The sequence below is a fragment of the Notolepis coatsorum genome (assembly GCF_963971535.1).
Source record: "Notolepis coatsorum genome assembly, chromosome: 3".
NCBI classification, from domain to species: Eukaryota; Metazoa; Chordata; class Actinopteri; order Aulopiformes; family Paralepididae; genus Notolepis; species Notolepis coatsorum.
The window spans coordinates 168719620-168741504 of NC_140167.1; the positions used below are offsets into that span (position 1 = coordinate 168719620).

Here is a 21885-nt window from a genome sequence, read left to right on the forward strand (position 1 = left end):
TCTATGGCAAAACTCCTGATCGAGGCCGACAGGCCTTTATGAAGTTCTGCCCCCAAATGGCTACTCTTTCGTCTGTCTTCACTATTGGCCTCAGGAACATCTGACTCTGGATGTGTTAGGGCAGGGGTTGGCGGAGCCCAATAGCAGAACACAGGAGGAGAGAGAATGGAGCGTTTTAGGTTGGCTTTAATGTTTACCCCCAAGCAGACAGGTTTACAACATCAGAATGTGCAACAGGTACAGGAATGTGAAATGGACGAGAGCAGGTGCACTCCTTGTGCAGCACAGGGTGTCCAGGTGGGAGGTGTACCAGAGCGGTGGTCCTGGGCACAGAGAGAACAAGATTAGGACAAGGTATTTCAACAAGGATAGAGTAGCAAGGCTAGGGTTCGTTGTCGTACCTAGGAAGTTAGGTTAACACTGACGAGGGTAGAGCAGGATCCGTGGGCTGAAGTAGTAGTTCACTGACGATGGAATCCATCACAGCGGTGTCAATTAGTGTCCCACTGGCAGCATGGGAATCCTGGGGTCGGATGCTGCCCATACAAGGGTGTGAGAGGATGAGGGGTGAGGAAGGCTCTCGCCGTGACTATGACAGGATGTCAGTCATACTGTGTGCTGTGGGGTATGACTTTGGGTCTAGATCGACCATGGCGATGTCGTTGCATACAAACTTTAGTGCAGTCTTTATGATCTGAGTCTTCTCCTCTCCATGCTCAAGATTAGCATGATGCTCTCACAGAATGTTGTCTGTGTCTTCTTTGAGGCAGAGCACATCTGCCCTTCTCTCCTGTGATGTGAAATACAAGGTGTCATGGAATTTATCTTGGAGTTTCTTCTTTAGCCAATACTTTGAATAAGAGAGGCTCTTATCTGGTGACAGATCAAACTGCTGTAGCTTTTTGTGGACTTGGTCAAGAGTCATCACCCCATGCTCGCGTTCTGAGTCTAACCAATCACAGAATTCAACAAAAACAGCCTCTCGTTCCTCATAAATTTCTTCCTTTGTCCTCTATCTTCAGTCTTGGAGTAATGGCCACCTGTCTCAAAAAGAGTTTTGCAGCGCAAATGGTACAGGGTTTCTTCTGCCACAAGGTCATTGATCCCTTCCAGACGTCCAACAACTTCAGTGCCCCAGTCATCCCTGCGACTCTGTGCTGTCTTCCGCAAGCTTGACTTCAGTCTATCGGCAGTCAAATTATCTGGCACTCTGTATCTCTTTCTAGCTTCCTCTGAAAGTTTTGTAGATCTGTGCAGGTTGGTTGCAAAGAATGCATACATTCTTGTACAGAAGCTGAATGGACCATGAACTTGTAGAACTGCATGCAGAAGCTGCACTGAAGTCAGAGCAAGTGCATCTTCTCTTCTTATTTGCTGACTCTTTCTCTGCCTTTAATGTTTGGCCTGAGTTCTTGGTGACTTCAACAAATCTGTTGTATAAATCATCTTTACACTTTTTGTGGTACCTGAGTATTCCTATGTTCTGAGCCTCCTTCAAACGCTCCAAAATCTTAGCATTTTTAACTACTTGTGCTTGTTCCAAAAAAGTAGGGTAGCCTTTAGGAGTTAGCTGTATCAGCCTCTGAGCTGGTGTCTCCGGGCTTTCACAGATGAAACAATTTAGCAAAGGTGGAGTCGAGTCCATCCATACTGCAGCTAGACTAATATGTCCTACAAAGTAGAATAAACATTGTATTATTCAGTCATAATATCATTATTTTGTGACATTAAAGACAATATCATGTACAGTAGATGATTAACATTGTAATAGATATTATTGCAAAGGAAAATAGAAGATCTGCTTCACAGTAACGTTAAACACAAAAGATCCTGTCAGAGACAATACACCACTGTAACCTAATGGGCCAGAAAGCTAGCATTCAAGAAAATAAAATGATCATAAGATTCAGTTTGAGGTGTGTAATACATCATGGTAGTTGGATACAATCATGGAGTAATACATCATGGATTTCACGTTAGCTAGATAACCATGTTGTTGCGCCTAATGTTACATAGCTAACAAGTAAGAAAAGTTGACAACTAATCATGGAGTAATACATCATGGATTTAACGTTAGCTAGCTAACCATATTATTGTGCCTACTGTTACACAGCTAACAAGTAAGCAAAGTTGACAACTTGTACAGTATGTTACATTTCATTACCAAAGTACTGACATGAAATATTTCAAGTAAAAAATTTAGATAATACTTACATATCAGGCGTAAAAAGCAGTCTGTCCATGATCAAATGAAGGTTGCAAATGGCTTCAGCATGTTAACTCTAAACGTCCTCACTCTGAATGCCAACCAACAATAATAATAATAATAATAATAATAATAATAATAATAATAATAATAATAATAATAATAATAATAATAATAATAATAATAATAATAATAATAATAATAATAATAATAATAATAATAATAATAATAATAAGAAGAAGAAGAAGAAGAAGAAGAAGAAGAAGAAGAAGAAGAAGAAGAAGAAGAAGAAGAAGAAGAAGAAGAAGAAGAAGAAGAAGAAGAAGAAGAAGAAGAAGAAGAAGAAGAAGAAGAAGAAGAAGAAGAAGAAGAAGAAGAAGAAGAAGAAGAAGAAGAAGAAGAAGAAGAAGAAGAAGAAGAAGAAGAAGAAGTCCTAAAAGGGCAAATAGTAAAGTAATCAAAAAAAATCTATGCTAGCAGTGGAAAGGCATTGTGGGGGGGTGGGGGGCCGAGCGGGAAAGGTGGGCATAGCCATTTTTCCACAAAGGAATGATTTTAGTGAAAAATAAATGATTGCAATCAACTCAGAATCATGAAAACCCCATAGTTTGACCCCTCACAAGTTACCCAAGGCCAAACTGAACATTTTAGATTGTTCGAAAATCGGTATTCGGTACCTCAACTTTGAGTAGTTGTTACGAAAAAACATACAGGATTTGAACTTCAACTTTTTAATACATCTTACTACACACCTTTACAAACACATTAGTGAAGAAATTGATTGGTAAGGATTTAGTTTGCAGATCGGTCAAATATCTGATAAAATGCCCTTACTAATAGAACACTAGATAGCTTGCCCGCGCTGCCGGCCAATGGAGAGCGACGTCACTGAACCGCCGCCATCTTGGGAGAGTCAGCCTTGAGTGAGAGTGAGTGAGCTGCACAGACAAAAATACTCATAACTCGCTGAAATATTGACGGATTTACAAACGGTTTGGTTTATTACAAGCATTATTAACGTGGCTATGATTCAAGCTGTTTGTAAAAAAAAACATCTTAATTTATTTTTATAAGTATACAGTATCATAACTACATCTTTGATGTTTATAGCAAACCAACCCGTTTGTAAATCCGTCAATATTTCAGCGAGTTATGAGTATTTTTGTCTGTGCAGCTCACTCACTCTCACTCAAGGCTGACTCTCCCAAGATGGCGGCGGTTCAGTGACGCTGGTGACTCCGCCTTAAGCTATCTAGTGTTCTATATATATCTATGGTGCAAGTGGAGAATATAATATTATCACCATCCATTTCTGTCTATACAGAGTAGTTTTCTGAAAGTACGACAGTGCCATCTGGCGGAGGAACAGAATACATTCAACGGCGGAGGCGGAAGTTGTCGTTACTAAGTTACGGAGAACGCTAAGTAGTGGCTGCAAGATGACGAAGGGGCACCGATAAAAAGGTTTCTGTAAAATGTAACTAACATTATAACAATATATATTATATCTCAGAGCAGCTGGATAAGGATTCTGTCTTACAAGAGGAGACATAACACACGCGTTGGACACAGCATCTCAGCAGAGATGGAGGATGAACAGACAACGTTGGTAAGATAACATGCTGGATACATAACATTTATACAATATTATAATGTCAACAAACCAAAGCTTTAACCTAACAAAGTAACGTTAAACACGTTGCAGATGCACCTCAGTGAGATACTGGAGGCTTCACATGAGATGGTAGATAGCTGAGCTGGATCTGAGTTAGGCCTGATGCTGTCATGTTTACTATAACGCTATGTTAGCTCATCTAGCAACGCTAAACAAAACACTCGTGTATGCATTGTCTCATTCATGGCTACATGATTGATTGATTGAAAACTTTATTAACATATTGCAGAATGGGTACAAACAATACAGTACAGCTCAATACAAACAACTGTTAAGAGGATGCAGACCAGAGAAAAACTTTCCTCTTGTTTACATCAGGGTCCCCCATTTTCAATTCATCATAACATATATGACATACATGACATACAGATGGACAATACTGTTACATCTAGACATTTATGACTACCAGATCTACAAATATACAGTACTGTTTGTGAGTACAAAAAGAGTCTAAAAAGAGAGTATACATTTGAGGGGGAAGAAACTGTACATTGGAGGTGGTTGGGTGGGTGGGGGGTGGCTGTACATTGGAGGTGGGGGGGGGGTGGCTGTACATTGAGGTGGTTGGGGGGGTGGCTGTACATTGGAGGTGGGTGGGGGGGGGGGGGGGGGGCGAACTGTATATTGGAGGGGGTTGGGTTTGACATTTACAGGGGCCAGTTTCGAATTGCAGTCTCCGTAGGTGCTCTTTTAGAGGTTTTGAAGGTGGGTAGTGATTCACTTCCTTTACAGCTGTGGGTAGGGCGTTCCACATTGTTGTGGCATAATTGCGAAACGTGTTTAGTCCCTTGTTTGAGCCGGTTCTGGGTTTAACATGATTTGTGGAACTCCCTCTGGTGTTGTGGTTGTGGTATTCACTGACCTTTGGGAAGTATTTTAACATGTACAACCGGTACCTTAGTGGTTTGATTGATTGATTGAATTGATTGAAACTTTATTAACAGATTGCAGAATGGGTACAATACAGTACAGCTCAATACACACAATTGTTAAGGGGATGCAGACCAGAGAAAGACTTTCGTCTTGTTTACACCAGGGTCCCCCATTTTCAATTCATCAGGACATATATGACATACATGACATACAGATAGTCAGTACTGCTACATCTATACATTTATGACATACCAGATTTGCAAATACAGTACTGTTTGTGATACAGAAGGAGTCAAGAAAAGGGAGTATATACATTTGACGTAGAAACTGTACATTGGAGGAGGTTGGGTGGGGGGGGGTTGGGTACACTGGGATATTGACAACCATACTGGGTAATTTACATTTGGAGGTGGGTGGGGGGGGGGGGGGGGGGGCACATTGTATAAACAAGCAAAACTGTACATTGAGGGGGGGGGGGGGGACTCTGTACAAACAAACAAAATTGTACATTGGACTATTGACAAGACCATACTAGGTAAATGACTGTACATTGGAGGGGGTTGGGTTAGGATATTTACAGGGCCAGTGTTGCATTGCAGTCTCCCGTAGGTGTCTCTTGAGAGAGGTTTTGAAAGTGGGTAGTGATCACATTCCTTTACAGCTTTGGGTAGGGCGTTCCACATTGATGTGGCATAATTGCGAAACGTGTTTAGTCCTTATTTGAGCCGAATCTGGGTTTAACATGATTTGTGGAGCTCCCTCTGGTGTGTGATCGTGGTATTCACTGACCTTTGGGAAGTATTTTGCCATGTACATGGGTACCTTGGTCGTGTAGTGTATCTTGTAGACCAGGCCCATTGCAAGTTGCTGTACTCTGTCATCTACTCTAAGCCATCCTAGGTTGTCAAAGTGGGCAGGGGTGAGGTGGGTTCTAGGAGTAAGGTCAAGCAGTAGTCTGACCAGTTGTTTTGAGATGTTTGTAATTTTGTTTTAGCGCCTTTGAGGTGCTTTGGTACCATGAGGTGCAAGCATAGTCGTAGTACCCCTGAATGAGTGCTCCTGCCAGAGTCTTCAGGGTATTCTTGTTTACCAGAGAGGAGATCCGGTACAAGAATCGAGTTCGTTGGTTGACTTTTTTTATTACATTGGATGCCATTTTGTCACAGGAGAGATTAGCCTCTAGGATGGAACCCAGGTAGGTAATTTCATCTTTCCTTGTGTCAATATTGTCACCCACTGTAACTGAGAAGCCGTCGGTCTTGCTGAGTTGTTATTTGAACCGAAGAGAATGGACTCTGTTTTGCCCATGTGTAATGATAGTTTGTTATCAGCGAGCCATATGCAGATTCTGCCTAGTTCAGAGCTGAGGGTTTTTTCAACCTGTAACTTGTTCTTGTCAGAGACCAGCAGGGCTGGTCTCTTGTAGACCAGGCCCATTGCAAGTTGCTGTACTCTGTTGTCAACTCTAAGCCATCCTAGGTTGTCAAAGTGGGCAGGGGTGAGGTGGGTTCTACTAGTCAAGCAGTTGTCTGACCAGTTTGTTTTGTGATGTTTGTAATTTTGTTTTTAGCGCCTTTGAGGTGCTTTGGTACCATGAGGTGCAAGCATAGTCGTAGTACCCTTGAATGAGTGCTCCTGTTAGAGTCTTCAGGGTATTCTTGTTTACCAGAGAGGAGATCCTGTACACAAATCTTGTTCGTTGGTTGACTTTTTTTATTGGTTGCCATTTTGTCACAGGAAAGATTTGCCTCTAGTATGGAACCTAGGTATGTAATTTCATCTTTCCTTGTTACAATATTGTCACCCACTGTAACAGAGAAACCGTTGGCCTTGCTGAGTTTGTTATTTGATCCAAAGAGAATGGATTCCGTTTTACCCAGGTGTAAAATGATAGTTTGTTATCAACGAGCCAGGTGCATATTCTACAGAGTTCAGAGCTGAGGGCTTTTTCTGCAACCTGCAACCTTTCAAATTGCATTGTCTCATTCATTCATGGCTACATCTGATCTGACGTTTATGCTTTTTTTACAGGGTTTGATCAATTACTATTGTTATGAGAAATACTACAACCATGCCGTGAACGCTGCAGCTGCGGCTCAAAGAAAATTCAGCAGTGATCCAATCTTCAGCTTCTTCCATGCATATAGCAGTTTAATGCAAGGTAAGACGATTCAAGAATACAATCATAGATTGGATTAATTAAACGAGGGGACGGTATATTTTTTGGACAGACGAGACAATTAAACGCCTGCCCGTGGCAGCACTCTTGCTATTAACTGTACATTACAACTATGCACATACATCTGATTAGCACTATTACTCAGTACAGTAGTACTAATTTATATATTTTATACCCAGATTAATCACCTATACATTGTATATTACTACTATTGCACTTTACTGTTACATTTGCACTTGTTTTCGTTGTACTGTATACTTGTGCTGTATGATGACAATACATTTTAATCAAATTTTGAAAGAGTGTAATTTAATTTAATTTCAAACCTTTATTTCAACTCGTGAGACACTGAGGTTACCCTCATTTACAGCGACTACAAGCTTACAAAACAAGACACAGTTTATCAGCAATTACATACATGTAGACACAATAAATAAGAATAAACAATAGAAAATCAGCTAAGACAGTTACAAGTCGACACACAGTGGTCGGAGATCATACTTTTAAATGCAGAAAGAGAACGAAGAACCTCCAGCTTCAGAGTCAGTTGGAGCCACATTCCAGTGTTGGAAGCATAAAAGGAAAAAGCAGTTTTTCCTAGTTCAATTTACGATTTACAGTTTAGTCATTTAGCTACAGATTGTGAACAACAAGTGAGCAGGAGGGGTACATCTCTGGCAGCTAAGGGTCAGTGATATTGTTTGTCGAACATGAGTGTTACACTCTTGAGTGCATAGTAGTATAAGAATAGTAGTGTAGTATTAGGGTACATAATTTCACAAGTACATAGTTTTTAGAGCAAACAGGAGGAACCCTAAGAACGATAGGTTATGTAGATAACCTAGTTATATTAGTATTGGCTGAGCATCCCGCTCTGAGCCTTATGAGATACCCCTTATCTCCTATGATACCTACTGTATCCCCAACGAACAACTACATGCACCCACACCTGTATGGGGCCCCGCCCCTATGGAGGCGTAGCCCATATAACCATGACTCTGGTCACCAAACACCCTTCCTCGCCAAATCCCGTTCCAGGAAAAGATCCCTCAAGAGGGAACTCAGGGCCACGCAGAGCGGGACGCTCAGCCAATACTAATATAACTAGGTTATCTACATAACCTATCGTTATATATCGTATTTGCTTATCGCGTCCCGCTCTGAGCCTTATGAGATATGGGGAAGAGCGGACGCGAGACCCGACAGATGTACCCCCTGAGGACCCGTAAGCCCACATCAAGGGGTGCGGGGAGCCCTGTCACCCCATCCTTCCTAATGAAGGGGGGGCGCAGTCAACTCCACCTGAATGCGAACAAGAGGGAACCAGAACCCCTTGAACACACCGTACAGGCGGAACCACGTGTGACTCAACACACTGTGGCCCATACCCATACACTCCTGCTACCCGACCAAGGACGGGAAGCAGGAAAGGCCACAGACCCCAGAACCGCCTGGGAGACAGAACCCCCGGTCATGTCCATGAGGTAAAACCTTACAAAGGGACCCGGGGAGGACCATGAAGCTGCAGCACAGATGTCCTCCACCGAGGCCCCACCCAGGAGAGCGGCAGAAGCAGCCACCCCACGAGTGGAGTGCGCCCTGACGCCCCCAGGGGGATCCTGCCCAGCCAACGTGTAGCAGAGGGTAATGCCCTCGCACAACCAATGGGACAGGCGCTGCTTCGACAGTGCCTTACCAGCACGAGCCCCACCGTAACAGACAAAAAGCTGGTCGGTAACCCTGAAGTCCAGAGTACGGCTGAGGTAAATCCCCAAAGCACGGACTGGACATGACAGGTGAAGGCCCGCATCTAACTCACTAGTGTGAGGAGGAGGACGAAACGCCTGAACCACAATATCCTGGGAGCGGAAGGAACTCCGGATATTCTTAGGCACGAAAGCAGGATTAGGTCGCAGAGTGGCACCGCAATCGGTCCGAAAAGACAGGCACTCTGGACGTACCGAGAGAGCACAGAGCTCACCTACGCGTTTAGCGGAAGTGACAGCCAGTAGGAACGCGGTCTTGAAGGACAGCTGTCCCAACGGCGCCTGCTCGAGCGGCTCAAACGGGGCCAAGGACAACCGACCGAGGACCAATTGAAGATCCCAAGTCGGAGCCAAGGAGCGTTGCACCGGCTTAACGCGTCGAGCGCCAAGCAGGAAACGCTTCACAAGAGGGTGGCTGAACAAGACATCCCCACAAACCCCTCATGATAGGAGGATATAGCTGCTGCATATACCCTCACAGTCGAAGCCGACAGTCTATCAAGGAGAGACTGGAGGTAACTAAGGACAGCATCCAGGGGGCAGGAGACTGAGTCCCGGCCCCCCGCCTTACACCACACTTGGAACATATGTCATCTGCCCGCGTAAGCGCGACAGTGGAGGGAGCATGCGCATTCCAGATGGTAACACCATCAGGATCAAGAACCTGCGCCCCTCAACGTACCCGTCCCAACAACTGACCTAACAGATGTATGGGGAAGAATCCCTGGCGGCACGGCATCGGTCCCAGACCTGCCTGGCCATGTCCAGACGTAATCCTCACCCGTCAGGATGAGGACCGCCACGCGACAGTACACCTGCACCCACATTCTCCCTGCCGGGGATGTGGGGAGCCCTCAGGCCACGCAGATGGAGGACGCCCATAGCCAGCCGCCCGCCGCCTGGTGCAGACAGGGGGAGCGTACTCCTCCCTGTCTGTCGATACACGACACTGACGTCGTATCGTCCGTCCTGATCAACACCATTTGTGGACCAGAAGGGTCGCTTTCAACACCAACACATTGAACGTAGCGCAGACCGGGCAGCATGGTTTGCCAGCTGCCCCCTACTGCGTTGGCCCGACGCGTCACCAGCGAGGGAGGCGTCGGTGAAAACGCAACGTGAGACAGCGCCGTAACCGTCCTAGGACGGAACCTCCCGAGCGTGTTGACAACACGCTCTGAGATGGATGCCCATAGCCCTCCAACCGTTGACTGGGAAGAGGAGTACTCTACATCCAGTCTACAGCAACCCCAGGCTGGTAGAGACCTGCCTGGTACGAGACCTGACGATCCACCTTGACCGCGAAGGACCAGAACGTCATCAGGGCAGAACACTCCGTAACCCCTGACGACGCAGAGGCCCCAGTGCGGCCTCCATGCACTTGGTGAAGATGCGGGGAGCCAGAGAAAACCGAACGGCCACCTCTGGTACTCATACGCTAACCCTGCAAAGGAAGCGTAGGTAAGCCCTAGGATGGAAGATCGGAGATGCGCATACGCATCCTACAGGTCTATGGAGGAGAACCAGACCCCCACCTGACAGTGTTCAACAGGTAGGAGACGATCCAAAAAATGCTGAACCTTCCCATGGGACAGGTCCAGCCTGGGTCTTACACCCCTCCCTCCCAACTTCTCAGGCAGAGAACACCGGGAGGAGAACGCCACGACGATGGCTTGCTTCGTCCACAGAGATTGGATCTCGTTGACCAGAGCTGTCACTGCTGGAGACCCTGACAATAGGGTCTGTACCAAACATGAAAACGGGTGGGGTTGTGTAAACACAAGTCCCCGCCTCAGCGTTCTCTCCATCCACCTCGACATATGGTACTGCCGTAGTCATATGTGACGACACTCCCAACGCACCCGCCGTCACGTGGCGCAGGTCCGCCAGGAACTGTAGATAGTTGGCCCGGTCCCCCCGCTGTGCGTAGCCAACCCTGGAACCGTGCGAGCAGCGCGTTCCGTGTCGGAACATCTGACCCTGACACCACCCACGAGGCAATCGCACCCAAGGGGGAACCCCGACAGAAAGGGCCGGTCTGATACGGGGGGCTTCCGATGAAAAAAGCCCCCCCACTGAACACCCCTCCAGAACATGCTGAGGAGTTGTTCTGCAGCCGGACATGCAAGGTGTAAGGCCCCCATGGGTTCCTACACACCGTAGCCCTGCAGTGATATTACTACCACCCCAAATCACGTGTGCCTGCGACCACTTGCCAATATTTCAGGAGTGGGAGGCACCAACATGATACCTGGCCTGGCGAAGGCGAGGCCGGGGAAGCCCGCACTGTGTGCCTCAAAAGGTTTCGAGCCCCCCTGCTGACAACACTTAAGTTGACAGACGTAACACCAGGCTCAACCAACACAGCTCAAGGTGTGGGAGCCGCTTGACAGCACAACATTCTCACGGACAGACCCAGGCTCAGCCATCAACTGGGTGTCAGCCCCTGTCCCCATGAGAAGCGAAAAGGGGGGCCGCCCGCGCATCAACGAAGGCAAGCGGCCTGCAGCCAAAGGAAACAATCAGAGCCCACTTTCTCCGCTGGTGTTGGGGAAGGGAGTGATCGGAGAGCGGGCTGCTCGCGGCAGGACGGTGACGGCTTGTTTGTTCAAGCCGAACCCATCCTACATGGCCGATCCCTCGGCCGCCAAGGCTGTCGGCCTTGTGGACACCTGTCGAATCAACGCCCAGGATACCTACGGCGGGGGAAAACATGGCCGCCTGTCGAGGGCCTCGTCATTGCCGCTGACGAGGCCGTGCTCTCTCTTCTTCTGGCTGCGCGGTGTGAGGCGGTGTAGGGCCTAGGACAATACCGCCCGCGCTCCAGCAGAAGACCAAAATCCCCTGCGGAGAGGGGAACCCTGAGCGGTTATAGCTTGCGGCTGGGTCAAAGCTAATAACGTCAACAACCTCGCGCGATGTGTCGACGTCGGCTGGCCCTCAAGGCCCCGCCACCAGACACCATTTTTTTAATAGAAAAAAACAGCAATTCGAACACAGTTCTAATTGTTGCCAATTCCATACCGTGGCGGTACAAGCTTTAACAGCCCACCAGCCACTCGCCAGGCCGACCCACCCATGGCGTCGGCCGGGCGGGGCACTGTTTCAATATGTCAAAAACAAAGGACTGATGTTAACACGGAGCACCAGTGGTGGTTGCAAACAGCAACCTCCACTGTGGTGTGCACCATGAAAGGGTTAAATGAATAAAAGAACTAAACCACAAAATACTGTAGAATGAGCAAACCCATACACACAACGTTAAGGGGAGGCAGACCAGAGCGAACTAGTCCCGCCTTCATTCAAAATATTCACAACAGCACACCAGCCCTAGCTTAGCCCATTTACCAAAAAAGGTAAACAAAGCCCCCCCCCGCACTACTCCCCCAGTATACCTAGTGACCGTCAGTATGAATGGTTGAGAGGAGAGAACTGTAGCAAGACAGACCTTCTCATAGCAGAGTGACAGAACGAAACAATAGCCCACTACACAGGGCCGCCTCAGGGGCTGGGGGGCCTCGCGTTTAAATTCGCACAGGGCCTCACATTTCTCCCAGGCGGCCCTGCCCCTATACTACTACAGCCTAGCGTGAGGCGATGTGGGACCCAGATCAACAACCGCCTGCGCACAGACATGCAACATGTTTACCCTGTCGGCTGGACCCATAGCCCCACTACCCGACGTCAATGTGTATAGGAACTAGCCAGCTGAGCCATAACCCGCCGTTAAGTCCCATCCTGCAGTAATATAGCTCTACTGCTACACCGCCGAGCTCACGCATCGCCCCAGATGGGGACACCGTTCCAATGTTCCATAGACCCCGCCGGAACACAAGGTAACATACCTGGCTAGGCTACCTAGCCACGGCCTACCCTGTTGTCAACCCATTTACCCGAAAAAAGGTAATTAGGACTCAGCAAAAAAACCCACAACAGCTACCGACTGACCTTCATTGATGAACCGGGCAAGAGGAGGGAGAAGTGACAACATCTCACGGCGGAGACATTAGAACAGCGTAGCAGTTAGCAGTAGTGATAGCATGCGGCATTAGCGATAGCATGTAGCATAGCATTAGATGTTTAGTAGCACGCCCAAGACAGCTTGGAAACCGTTCCCTGCAGTGAACGTTCACCAAACCATCCTGCCCCCGGCGCCAACACACAACATGGTTGTGTAACAAAACAAACCAGCATTACTAACACTAATACCCATGCCTGAAGACACAGGGCCTACCTGGGTACAAGCTGGCCCGACAGCCAATCTTGTACAGCTGAACCTCGATCTGCTGTCATCAGACGAGGAACATCAACATAGGCCCGTCGTGTCGCCGAAAACATGCGTCGAAGTTGCCAGGGGCCAGCAACCTCCGGTAAGCTTTCAACATTATGACTGATCTTTTTCATCCTGCTAGTTACGTATGGTGCACGCAGCCAGTACGCTGTAACGAAAATAGAGGAAGGGTGTTTGGTGACCAGAGTCATGGTTATATGGGCTACACCTCCATAGGGGCGGGGCCCCATACAGGTGTGGGTGCATGTAGTTGTTCGTTGGGGATACAGTAGGTATCATAGGAGATAAGGGGTATCTCATAAGGCTCAGAGCGGGACGCGATAAGCAAATACGATATATAACTAATTTGAACGTGTAGAATAGGTTTCAAGATTCCATTCCAACAGTGTTGTGATGTAAGTGGGAGGTTTAGCAATACAGGCTTTAAAAATAAACAAATACCAATGATAGTTACGCCTTTCAACCAGAGAAGGTCATCCAACCTTTTCATAAAGGTGTGTTTGTTATGCAGGGTGTTCAACAAAACATTTCAGAATAAGAAAACACTATTGTCTGCAAAGAATACACAGGCATTTGTCATGGTGAGGTGCTATTAATAACTCCGTTGTTTGTGTTCCTGCATCAACGTCACCATGACAAAATGCCTGTGAGTATGCACTCTTTGCAGACAATAGTGTTTTCTTATTCTGAAAAATGTAGTTGAACACCCTGCACTAAATTGTAAGTTGTCAATTGAACTAGGAAAAACTGCTTTTTGATGCTTCCAACACCTGGAATGTCCTCCAACTGACTCTGAAGCTAAAGGATCTTCCTTCTCTTGCTGCATTTAAAAGTATGATCTCCGACCACTGTGTCGACTTGTAACTGTCTTAGCTGATTGTTTAATTGTTTATTCTTATTTATTGTGTCTATATGTATGTAATTTCTGATAAACTGTGTCTTGTTTTTGTAAGCTTGTCGTCGCTGTAAATTAGGGTAACCTCAGTGTCTCACAAGTTGAAATGAAGGTTTGAAATCAAATTAAATTACATTGGATTTGATTGTATTAAAATGTATTGTCATCATACAGCATATACAGTACAACGAAAATGAGTGCAAATGTAACAGTAAAGTGCAATAGTAATATACAATGTACCTGTGATTAAACTGGGTATAAAATATATAAATGAGTACTATTGAGTAATAATAGTGATAATCAGATGTATGTACAGAGTAGGGATGTTCGATATTGGCTTTTTTACCGATATACCGATATTGTCCAACTCTTCATTTCCGATACCGATAACGATATATGCGGGGTCCCCCCCCCCCCCCCCCCCAAAAACGGAATCATTTCAGGTAATTAACATTACATATCCCTTGTCATGGAATTAACACAACATTATGCATACGTTTGACAATAAATAAAATAAGAATTTGTTCTTACTTGCTTGCCTGGGTAAATAAAGGTTAACTTATTGTTTTCTTCTTTTTTTACCGATACCGCTAATTTTTTATATTACATTTTAATGCCAATATCGGCCGATAATATGGGTAGGCCGATAATATCGGACATCCCTAGTACAGAGTTGTAGTATTCATATGTACAGTCATATACAGGTATAAAGACACTATGGTAGTAAGTCATACTGGCCAGCAGTGTAACTAGTAAGAGTAGGATATTTACAGATATAGTATATACAGATATGTCAAAAGGATTATACGCAGGTATGTACAGACGGATGTGTATATATATATATATATATACGGTAAGAATAAATATATATATATGGTATACAGTTATTGTACATGCTTGCAATCATACAGAGCTATATGGGTTATATGCAGGTGTATAAGTAGGTATATAGAATGATTATATGCAGGTATATTCAGACAGATGGATATATATATATGCAGTAAATATAAATGTATATATACCGTATATACAGCACTATTGTACATGCTATCATACAGACTTATATGGGTAGACCATAGTATGAGGTGGGTAGTTATGGTTATTATGATTACAGTGTAGGGCAGTTGTAGACAGTGAAAAGCAGTAGGTAGGTATAAATTGAGTATAAGCACCAGAGTTCAAAGTGCATACAGTATGGGTAGCAGAGAGCCTAGAGTGTAGGCAATATACAGGAAAACAAAGGTCTTTGATTGCATGTGGAGTAGGACTTGTACAGACTGAAGCCTGGCTCCGTTACTTAACAGTATGGACTCTGTGCTGAGAAAAGGACTCTAAACCCGATCAGCCACGTTCCCGTTAAGACGGGTTAGGCGTTCCAAAAATCCCGGACTTAACCTTTTAACGTAATATTTTCAAGTTGACTCACGGTCATTAGGATTTCATCAACGAATCAAATGGTCGCCGGTGTTTTATTGAAAATTCCATAAAAAGGACGTGGACTCCACTCTATTACCCCGCGCCGTGTGAAATCAGTCATGCGGAGAGGCCTCTATAAATCTGTTGCTTTATTAAAGACAGACGCATATGTGAACATCAGCCTGACGCCTGCGATGTGTGCGTGTTTAGTTTAATTTGAAATAACTCATTTGGCACAAAACAGAGAAAACATTAGGAGGACAAAGTGAAGTCTTTGTGTGATTTCTTTTATTTCATTGCAAACCTTTATTTCAACTCGTGAGACACTGAAGTTACCCTTGTTTACAGCCACAACGAGCTTACAGAACAAGACACGGTTTATCAGCAATTTCGCACATATAGGCACAATAAATAAGAATAAACAATGCAAATTCTCCTCATCGAATGAGGCGACGGTATATTTTTTCAACAGACAAGACAAACGCCTGCGTGGCAGCACTATTCTAATTCATATTAATTCTACAATTGTACATATTAACACTACAACTCTGCACATACATCTGATTAGCACTATTACTCAGTAGTACTCATTTATATATTTTATTTAAGCATTATATCACGCGCAGGAGTGGGTTGTGAGAATTAGACCATGCCTAATTTTTTAGGCATGGTCTAATTCTCACAACCCACTCCTGCGACTTTCTATAGAAGCAGCTGGGAGGTGCGCTGTTTTAAGTGAGTGTGGGTTATTGAATTGATTGATTGATTGATTGCTAATTTTATTACTGTCCGCCTTGTTTCCAACTGGTTAAGTTTAGGCCCTCTTTCGAAGTTGGTTAAAGTTAGAGTTTGGAATCAGGGCTGGTGGTCTATCGCCCTGCTCTAAAGACAAACTCTAACCTTAACCAACTTCGAAAGAGGGTCTAAACTTAACCTGTTGGAAACAAGGCGGACAGTAATAAAATTAGCAATCAATCAATCAATTCAATAGTCCACGCTCACTTAAAACAGCGCACCTCCCAGCCGCTTCTATAGAACGCTTTTTTATGTGCAATTAATCAATCAATCAATCGATTTGCGCGATTTTTATTTTGTTCCACAATGACTCATGACCCATCAATTACATCATCCAACATTGTTTAAGCAACTAACACATTCGCCGTGACAGAATCGTTTTTCATTTAGTCTTTATGACCCTATTGATCCATATCCTTTCGTAATGTTTACTGTCCGGTCTGTCTGCCATCTTGCTTCACTTCTAAAAACTCGCTTGGCGGAGTCATAGTAATGCGGTTGTGGGCGGGTCCTGGGACCAAGAGCATGAGGTTAGTCTTAACACATTCCCTGCCACGCACTTTGAGCATCTTATACCATTCTCTGCCAGCACTGAAAGTCTATGGAGATGTTCACCTTCTTTGCAGGGCTATAACTTCTTAAATTGTATTGCTAAATTGACATTACTATGGCCCATTCAACATCAATTATCTATCGTGCAGGATGTAGGAACGTTTTACTTTTTCATTCATACGAAAATACCGTCTAGAATATAAATATGTTTTTATCGTTTTCTGCAGTAATTCCTAGAACGTGAGATATAGGCATAAACGCATATATAGATGATCAAATGCCGTTTGTTGCCGATCCACGCTATATTAAAAATTTCAACTGTACATGATCCTAAACGTTATGACTGATCATGCGCGGATGAACGGAGGGGGGGGGGGGGTCGTTTATAATTTCGTGATCGTCGTTAAATGCTTTATGTAGTATGGGTGATATATTGATGAGAGCAGTTTGCATGGATAATAATAAACAAACAGGCTGAAAGTAACGTCAGCGTCCTCTTACCGTTGGGCGATGAGACTGGAGCAAAAAGATCCCACTTATCTGACGGCAATCGAGTCGATCCATTTCCGGTTTGTATAATAATAATACACGCCCAAATCATGTCGATTATTGAGTTATGGCAGCGATCCATATCCACGGTGTGTGGCTAGAGTCCCGCAACAATATGTGAGTGCCGGACGCATTTCGGCGACGCACCGAGGTCGACTCGGCCATTTCCGGTTTGGCAACTCGCCGATCATCCACCAGGGGGCAGTATTGAAGCGTTGCAGAGTTGTGCCGAGTCCCACTGCATCAGACCAGGCTCCGTGAGGGAAATATGAATAACATGGCGAAAAAATGAAATATGATCTCAATAACGTCGTACGCCGTGGATTGGCAGAATTCGCATGAACTTGAAACACGTCGTACAACGGTATTGGCGCAGGATGTGTTAATACCCACGTGTAAGTTGACTGTTTCAGCCAATCAGAATCGAGAAATTTGCATCAGGGCTTGTGGTATATCGCCCTGCTCTAAAGACAAACTCTAACCTTAACCAACTTCGAAAGAGAGCGACTTCGAAAGAGTGCCTAAACTTAAAGCCCAACCTCCAGGTTAAACCCTACTTGTAACTGAGGGGTACAATTCCCTGACTGTATTAATAAGTATGGTATCATTAAACCACTACCGTCTTATGTACATTACTACTGGCCATACAGTACACAGGTATATCAGATGAGAACACCTCCACAATGACTCGGTTCCACAACAATATTGGATTTAAGTATTTATTAGCAGCAAGAATACATAATATACTTTACTCTAGATGCGCTTATAAGGCAAAGGAATGTGCGTAGGCAAATCAATAATGAATGTCCATTCTCATATTACGCATGAGATAATAACACAACCAGAATATTAGGAAATTATATCTATGGTACTCTGGGGAGGCAGCGGGAGATTCTGGTAGGGGGTTCCCACCGGTTGTAAGCCAGCAGGGGGAGGAAATGTTCGAATGCAAAGTCTGGATCAGCGGGGACTCAATAAGCTCCTGCTACGGGAGGCGGTATATTACTCCCTGATCGGCAGACGAAAGCAGCAGCTGTAATCCCAGTATGCGTGCAGCACAGGTGAAAGCCGGCTAGCCTCTCCAATAGAGACGGGCTCGAGTGATGTTCCTCACGTCACGGGTAAATCCCACAGTAGTGGGGTGTAGACGATTCGTATCCGCTCCAACAGCCTGGTCCAAAGCAATATAATAATAATAATCCAGCCGGAAAGGGGCTCTGCATTCACCGGTGTATATTCTCCGGTGCGCGGTACTTCACATTAACTAGGTTGAACTTGACGTTATTCCACTAAGCTCTGACACTTTACTATCCTATTCGCACGCGGCTATAAGTGCTCTATTTAGACGCACGGTTGCTCACTTCACTTGGTCGTTGACTCGTGATGAAGGCTTTACTAGTAAGGAGCGAACGATACGTTGAACAAACGTATTAGGATAAGACAAGACTCTATTTTGGGGCAAAACGGGCCCACTTCACCGCACGTCGTATCGTGGGTGAGGCTTCACTTGGGTAACTCGAACTACTTCTGTATTCACCTGCGCCATATTTATATGTTAGGCGAATAAACTAGTACCAGCCTTATTCCCGTCTCGTAGTCTTGGGCAGAACCGGGCATGTTGAGACAAGCCTTGACGGTGGCTTTGAACTCGACTCTGGGGGTATGGCAATGGCGCTGGTGGAACGCTATCCAATAAGAGAACGAAATATTATGGTCTGTACTAGGTTAAAGGGATATTCCGTGTATATGTACAAAGAATACACAAGGGATATCAAACGATATACAAATATTATGCAATATATATCAATCAATAAATATATATATTCGGTTTAATCTGACCCTTTGTAACACTACTGATCAATTATGGGTAGTTTACATCATTGGTATATAATTTCATTATTTATTTTTTTCCATTTGACACCGGAAATGCCACTCTGAAAGAGTTAAAAAGGTCCATGCACGAATAACATGCACGCGCGAATCAAAAAAGCTTATCAAACGCCGACGTCGCAACAGGTCAACAGGACAACAGGTGCATATTAATGAGCCGAATCTAAAAGCTTATCAGACGCTAGCACCTAGCACGGCTGTGACGTCACTTCAGGAAACGTATGCCTTATGTCCGTCCAGGTCATAGTACTAGATCAATGGTGGCTCACTCGGTGCATCACAGTTAGCCTATATCTCCGCCGTCCCTGCTACACGCAGTCGGGACCACTACACTCACTGACGTTAGCCTATAGCACGCCGTCCCTGCGGGTGGTTCTCTCCTCTTTGTGTGCCCCTGTCCCCGCGGAGGAGCTTGTGGACTCGACGGCGGCCGCGGGGCGCCGGAGCCCGCAGCGCTAGTTAGCTCATAGCTATCGTGTAACACTAGCCTTTGCGGGCTCGGGCGCCCTGCGGCTGCCGCCGCCGTCGCGTCCATGGGCCCCCCGGCAGGGCACCCGTGGGGACGGGTCGGGGTGTACAGAGAGGAGAGAACCATTTTGGGTCGGCCGTTCATGCCGGCCAGCGAGCCGGATGTCGGGATATGTTGTTAGCACAATAGCTACCAAGCTAAGCTATGTTATCTACTAACGTTATAAACACAATATGTGTACAACGACACAATGATTTACATTATTACAAATATGGTAACGTGGTTGTGGCTTTTACAAATAGTGGTTAGCTTTAGAGATGGATGGATGGCTATAATCACGGAGCAATAGTGAGGTGAAACAGATACATTTCCATTCGGCTAGTAGTAGCAAGCATATATCTATGGTAGCAAGGCTCTCTGCCTGCCACTAGCTGTGTGACTCTCAGCGCCCCCTGGTGAGCCCTCCTGCACCTGTTGTGACGATCATTTCGATTACACACGCACGTTAAGAACCATTGATTAAAATATGCACGTGCGTGGTGATTGTGTTGGGCAGACAAAATGTTTGATAAAAACACTAAAACTGGGTAAATTTCAATACTTTTTTTTCCCCTTCTTCATGAAAGCCACTGTTGGCCTAGTCCACATTGTTTATTGAACAAAAATACAACGTGGAGGTTGACCTTTAACCAGTTGGAAACAAGGCGGACAGTAATAAAATTAGCAATCAATCAATCAATCAATTCAATAGTCCACGCTCACTTAAAACAGCGCACCTCCCAGCTGCTTCTATAGAAAGTAGGTAAAAAAAAAAAATCAATCAATCAATTCGCGCGATTTTTATTTTGTTCCACAATGACTCATGACCCATCAATTTCATCATTCAACATTGTTTAAGCAACTAAGACATTCGCCGTGACAGAATCGTTTTTCATTTAGTCTTCATGACCCTATCACCATTATCCTTTCGTAACGTTTACTGTCTGCCATCTTGCTTGCATTTCTAAAACCACGAACGCGCATTGATAGTGGTGCGGTTGTGGGCGGGTCCTGGGACCAAGAGCGTTGGTTATGAAAAATCAGAATCGAGAAATTTGCATGCCGTTGTATAAGTATGTACCGTGCATTACAATGTCGTCATTCTGATCCCAGATCAGATTCAGGATGCCATATCAGAGCTGGAGTTGATAAGAGACAGACGAGACGTGTCTCTTTGTACACTGATGGCCCTCGTCTATGCTGAGAAGAAAAAGCCACACCCAGGTATTTCTGTTTCTGTCCTCACCTTCTTTGCTTTGCCAGACGTGTGTGTGTGTGTGTGTGTGTGTGTGTGTGTGTGTGTGTGTGTGTGTGTGTGTGTGTGTGTGTGTGTGTGTGTGTGTGTGTGTGTGTGTGTGTGTGTGTGTGTGTGTGTGTGTGTGTGTGTGTGTGTGTGTGTGTGTGTGTGTGTGTGTGTGTGTGTGTGTGTGTGTGTGTGTGTGTGTGTGTGTGTGTGTGTGTGTGTGTGTGTGTGTGTGCTGCACGATTTTGGGAAATAATCGAATTGCGATTTTTCTGACAGATATTGCGATTACATTTGCGATTATAATAATAAAACAAAATAAGCAGCCCCACAGAGGTTTACTGTAAAATGCGGCTTGCATCTGGCCTACGCGGTGGGTCTTTTCGGGACACCAAGCCTGAAAATGTTTATTTTTACCTGGGAATCGATACCGGTACCCAACGGTACCTTTTTTTCTGTACTTTACTCTCCCTCTCTGAAGTCTAAACTTCACACCACACAATCTAAAACCCCTTACCTCCCTCTCCCAAACCGATATTGTATCTCAATGGGACTTCCTGGTTAAAAAAAGTTTTAAAAAAAGCGTTTTTTTTTTTGCGATTTGATAATTGCATCATTCCAAATCGCGATTAATCGTGCAGCCCTAGTGTGTGTGTGTGTGTTAGGGATGCCCCGATCACGTTTTTTGCCACCGATACCGATCACCGATCGTCTATGAGCCATTTCGACCGATCGTTTTTTTTTTTTTTTTTTTATATATACATTTTTTTTTTATATAAAATATATATATTATATAATCATACTTGTAGTTGTATTATCTGCGAGACATCGCCACCATGCAACAAGTCAAAATGCTCGCTATCTGCAAACAGCTCCACTGTCTGTGTGTATACTCTGCTTTGGTCAAATCACATTCAGCATGCCCTCAGCTAGCCCCTTTCGTGACTGCGATGCAAGCCAGGGGCTTGAATACGCATCGAATCAATGTTATAAGACATTGATATCAGGAGCTATCTGTAGCTACTGCTAGCCGGCTAGATAACGTTA

General features: G+C 45.0%; 1 protein-coding gene across 1 annotated transcript in view; it reads left to right on the forward strand.

Annotated features, from left to right (window-relative positions):
* The first annotated feature begins 3631 nt into the window (after positions 1-3631).
* The window catches only part of ttc21b (tetratricopeptide repeat domain 21B), a 156215-nt gene continuing 137961 nt past the window's right edge, over positions 3632-21885 (forward strand). Inside the window, exons 1-3 of the mRNA XM_084310923.1 lie at positions 3632-3815; positions 6786-6915; positions 20709-20819. Of these exons, the coding sequence (XP_084167049.1) occupies positions 3792-3815; positions 6786-6915; positions 20709-20819 (265 nt within the window). The 5' untranslated portion in view covers positions 3632-3791. The remainder of the gene's footprint in view (positions 3816-6785; positions 6916-20708; positions 20820-21885) is intronic.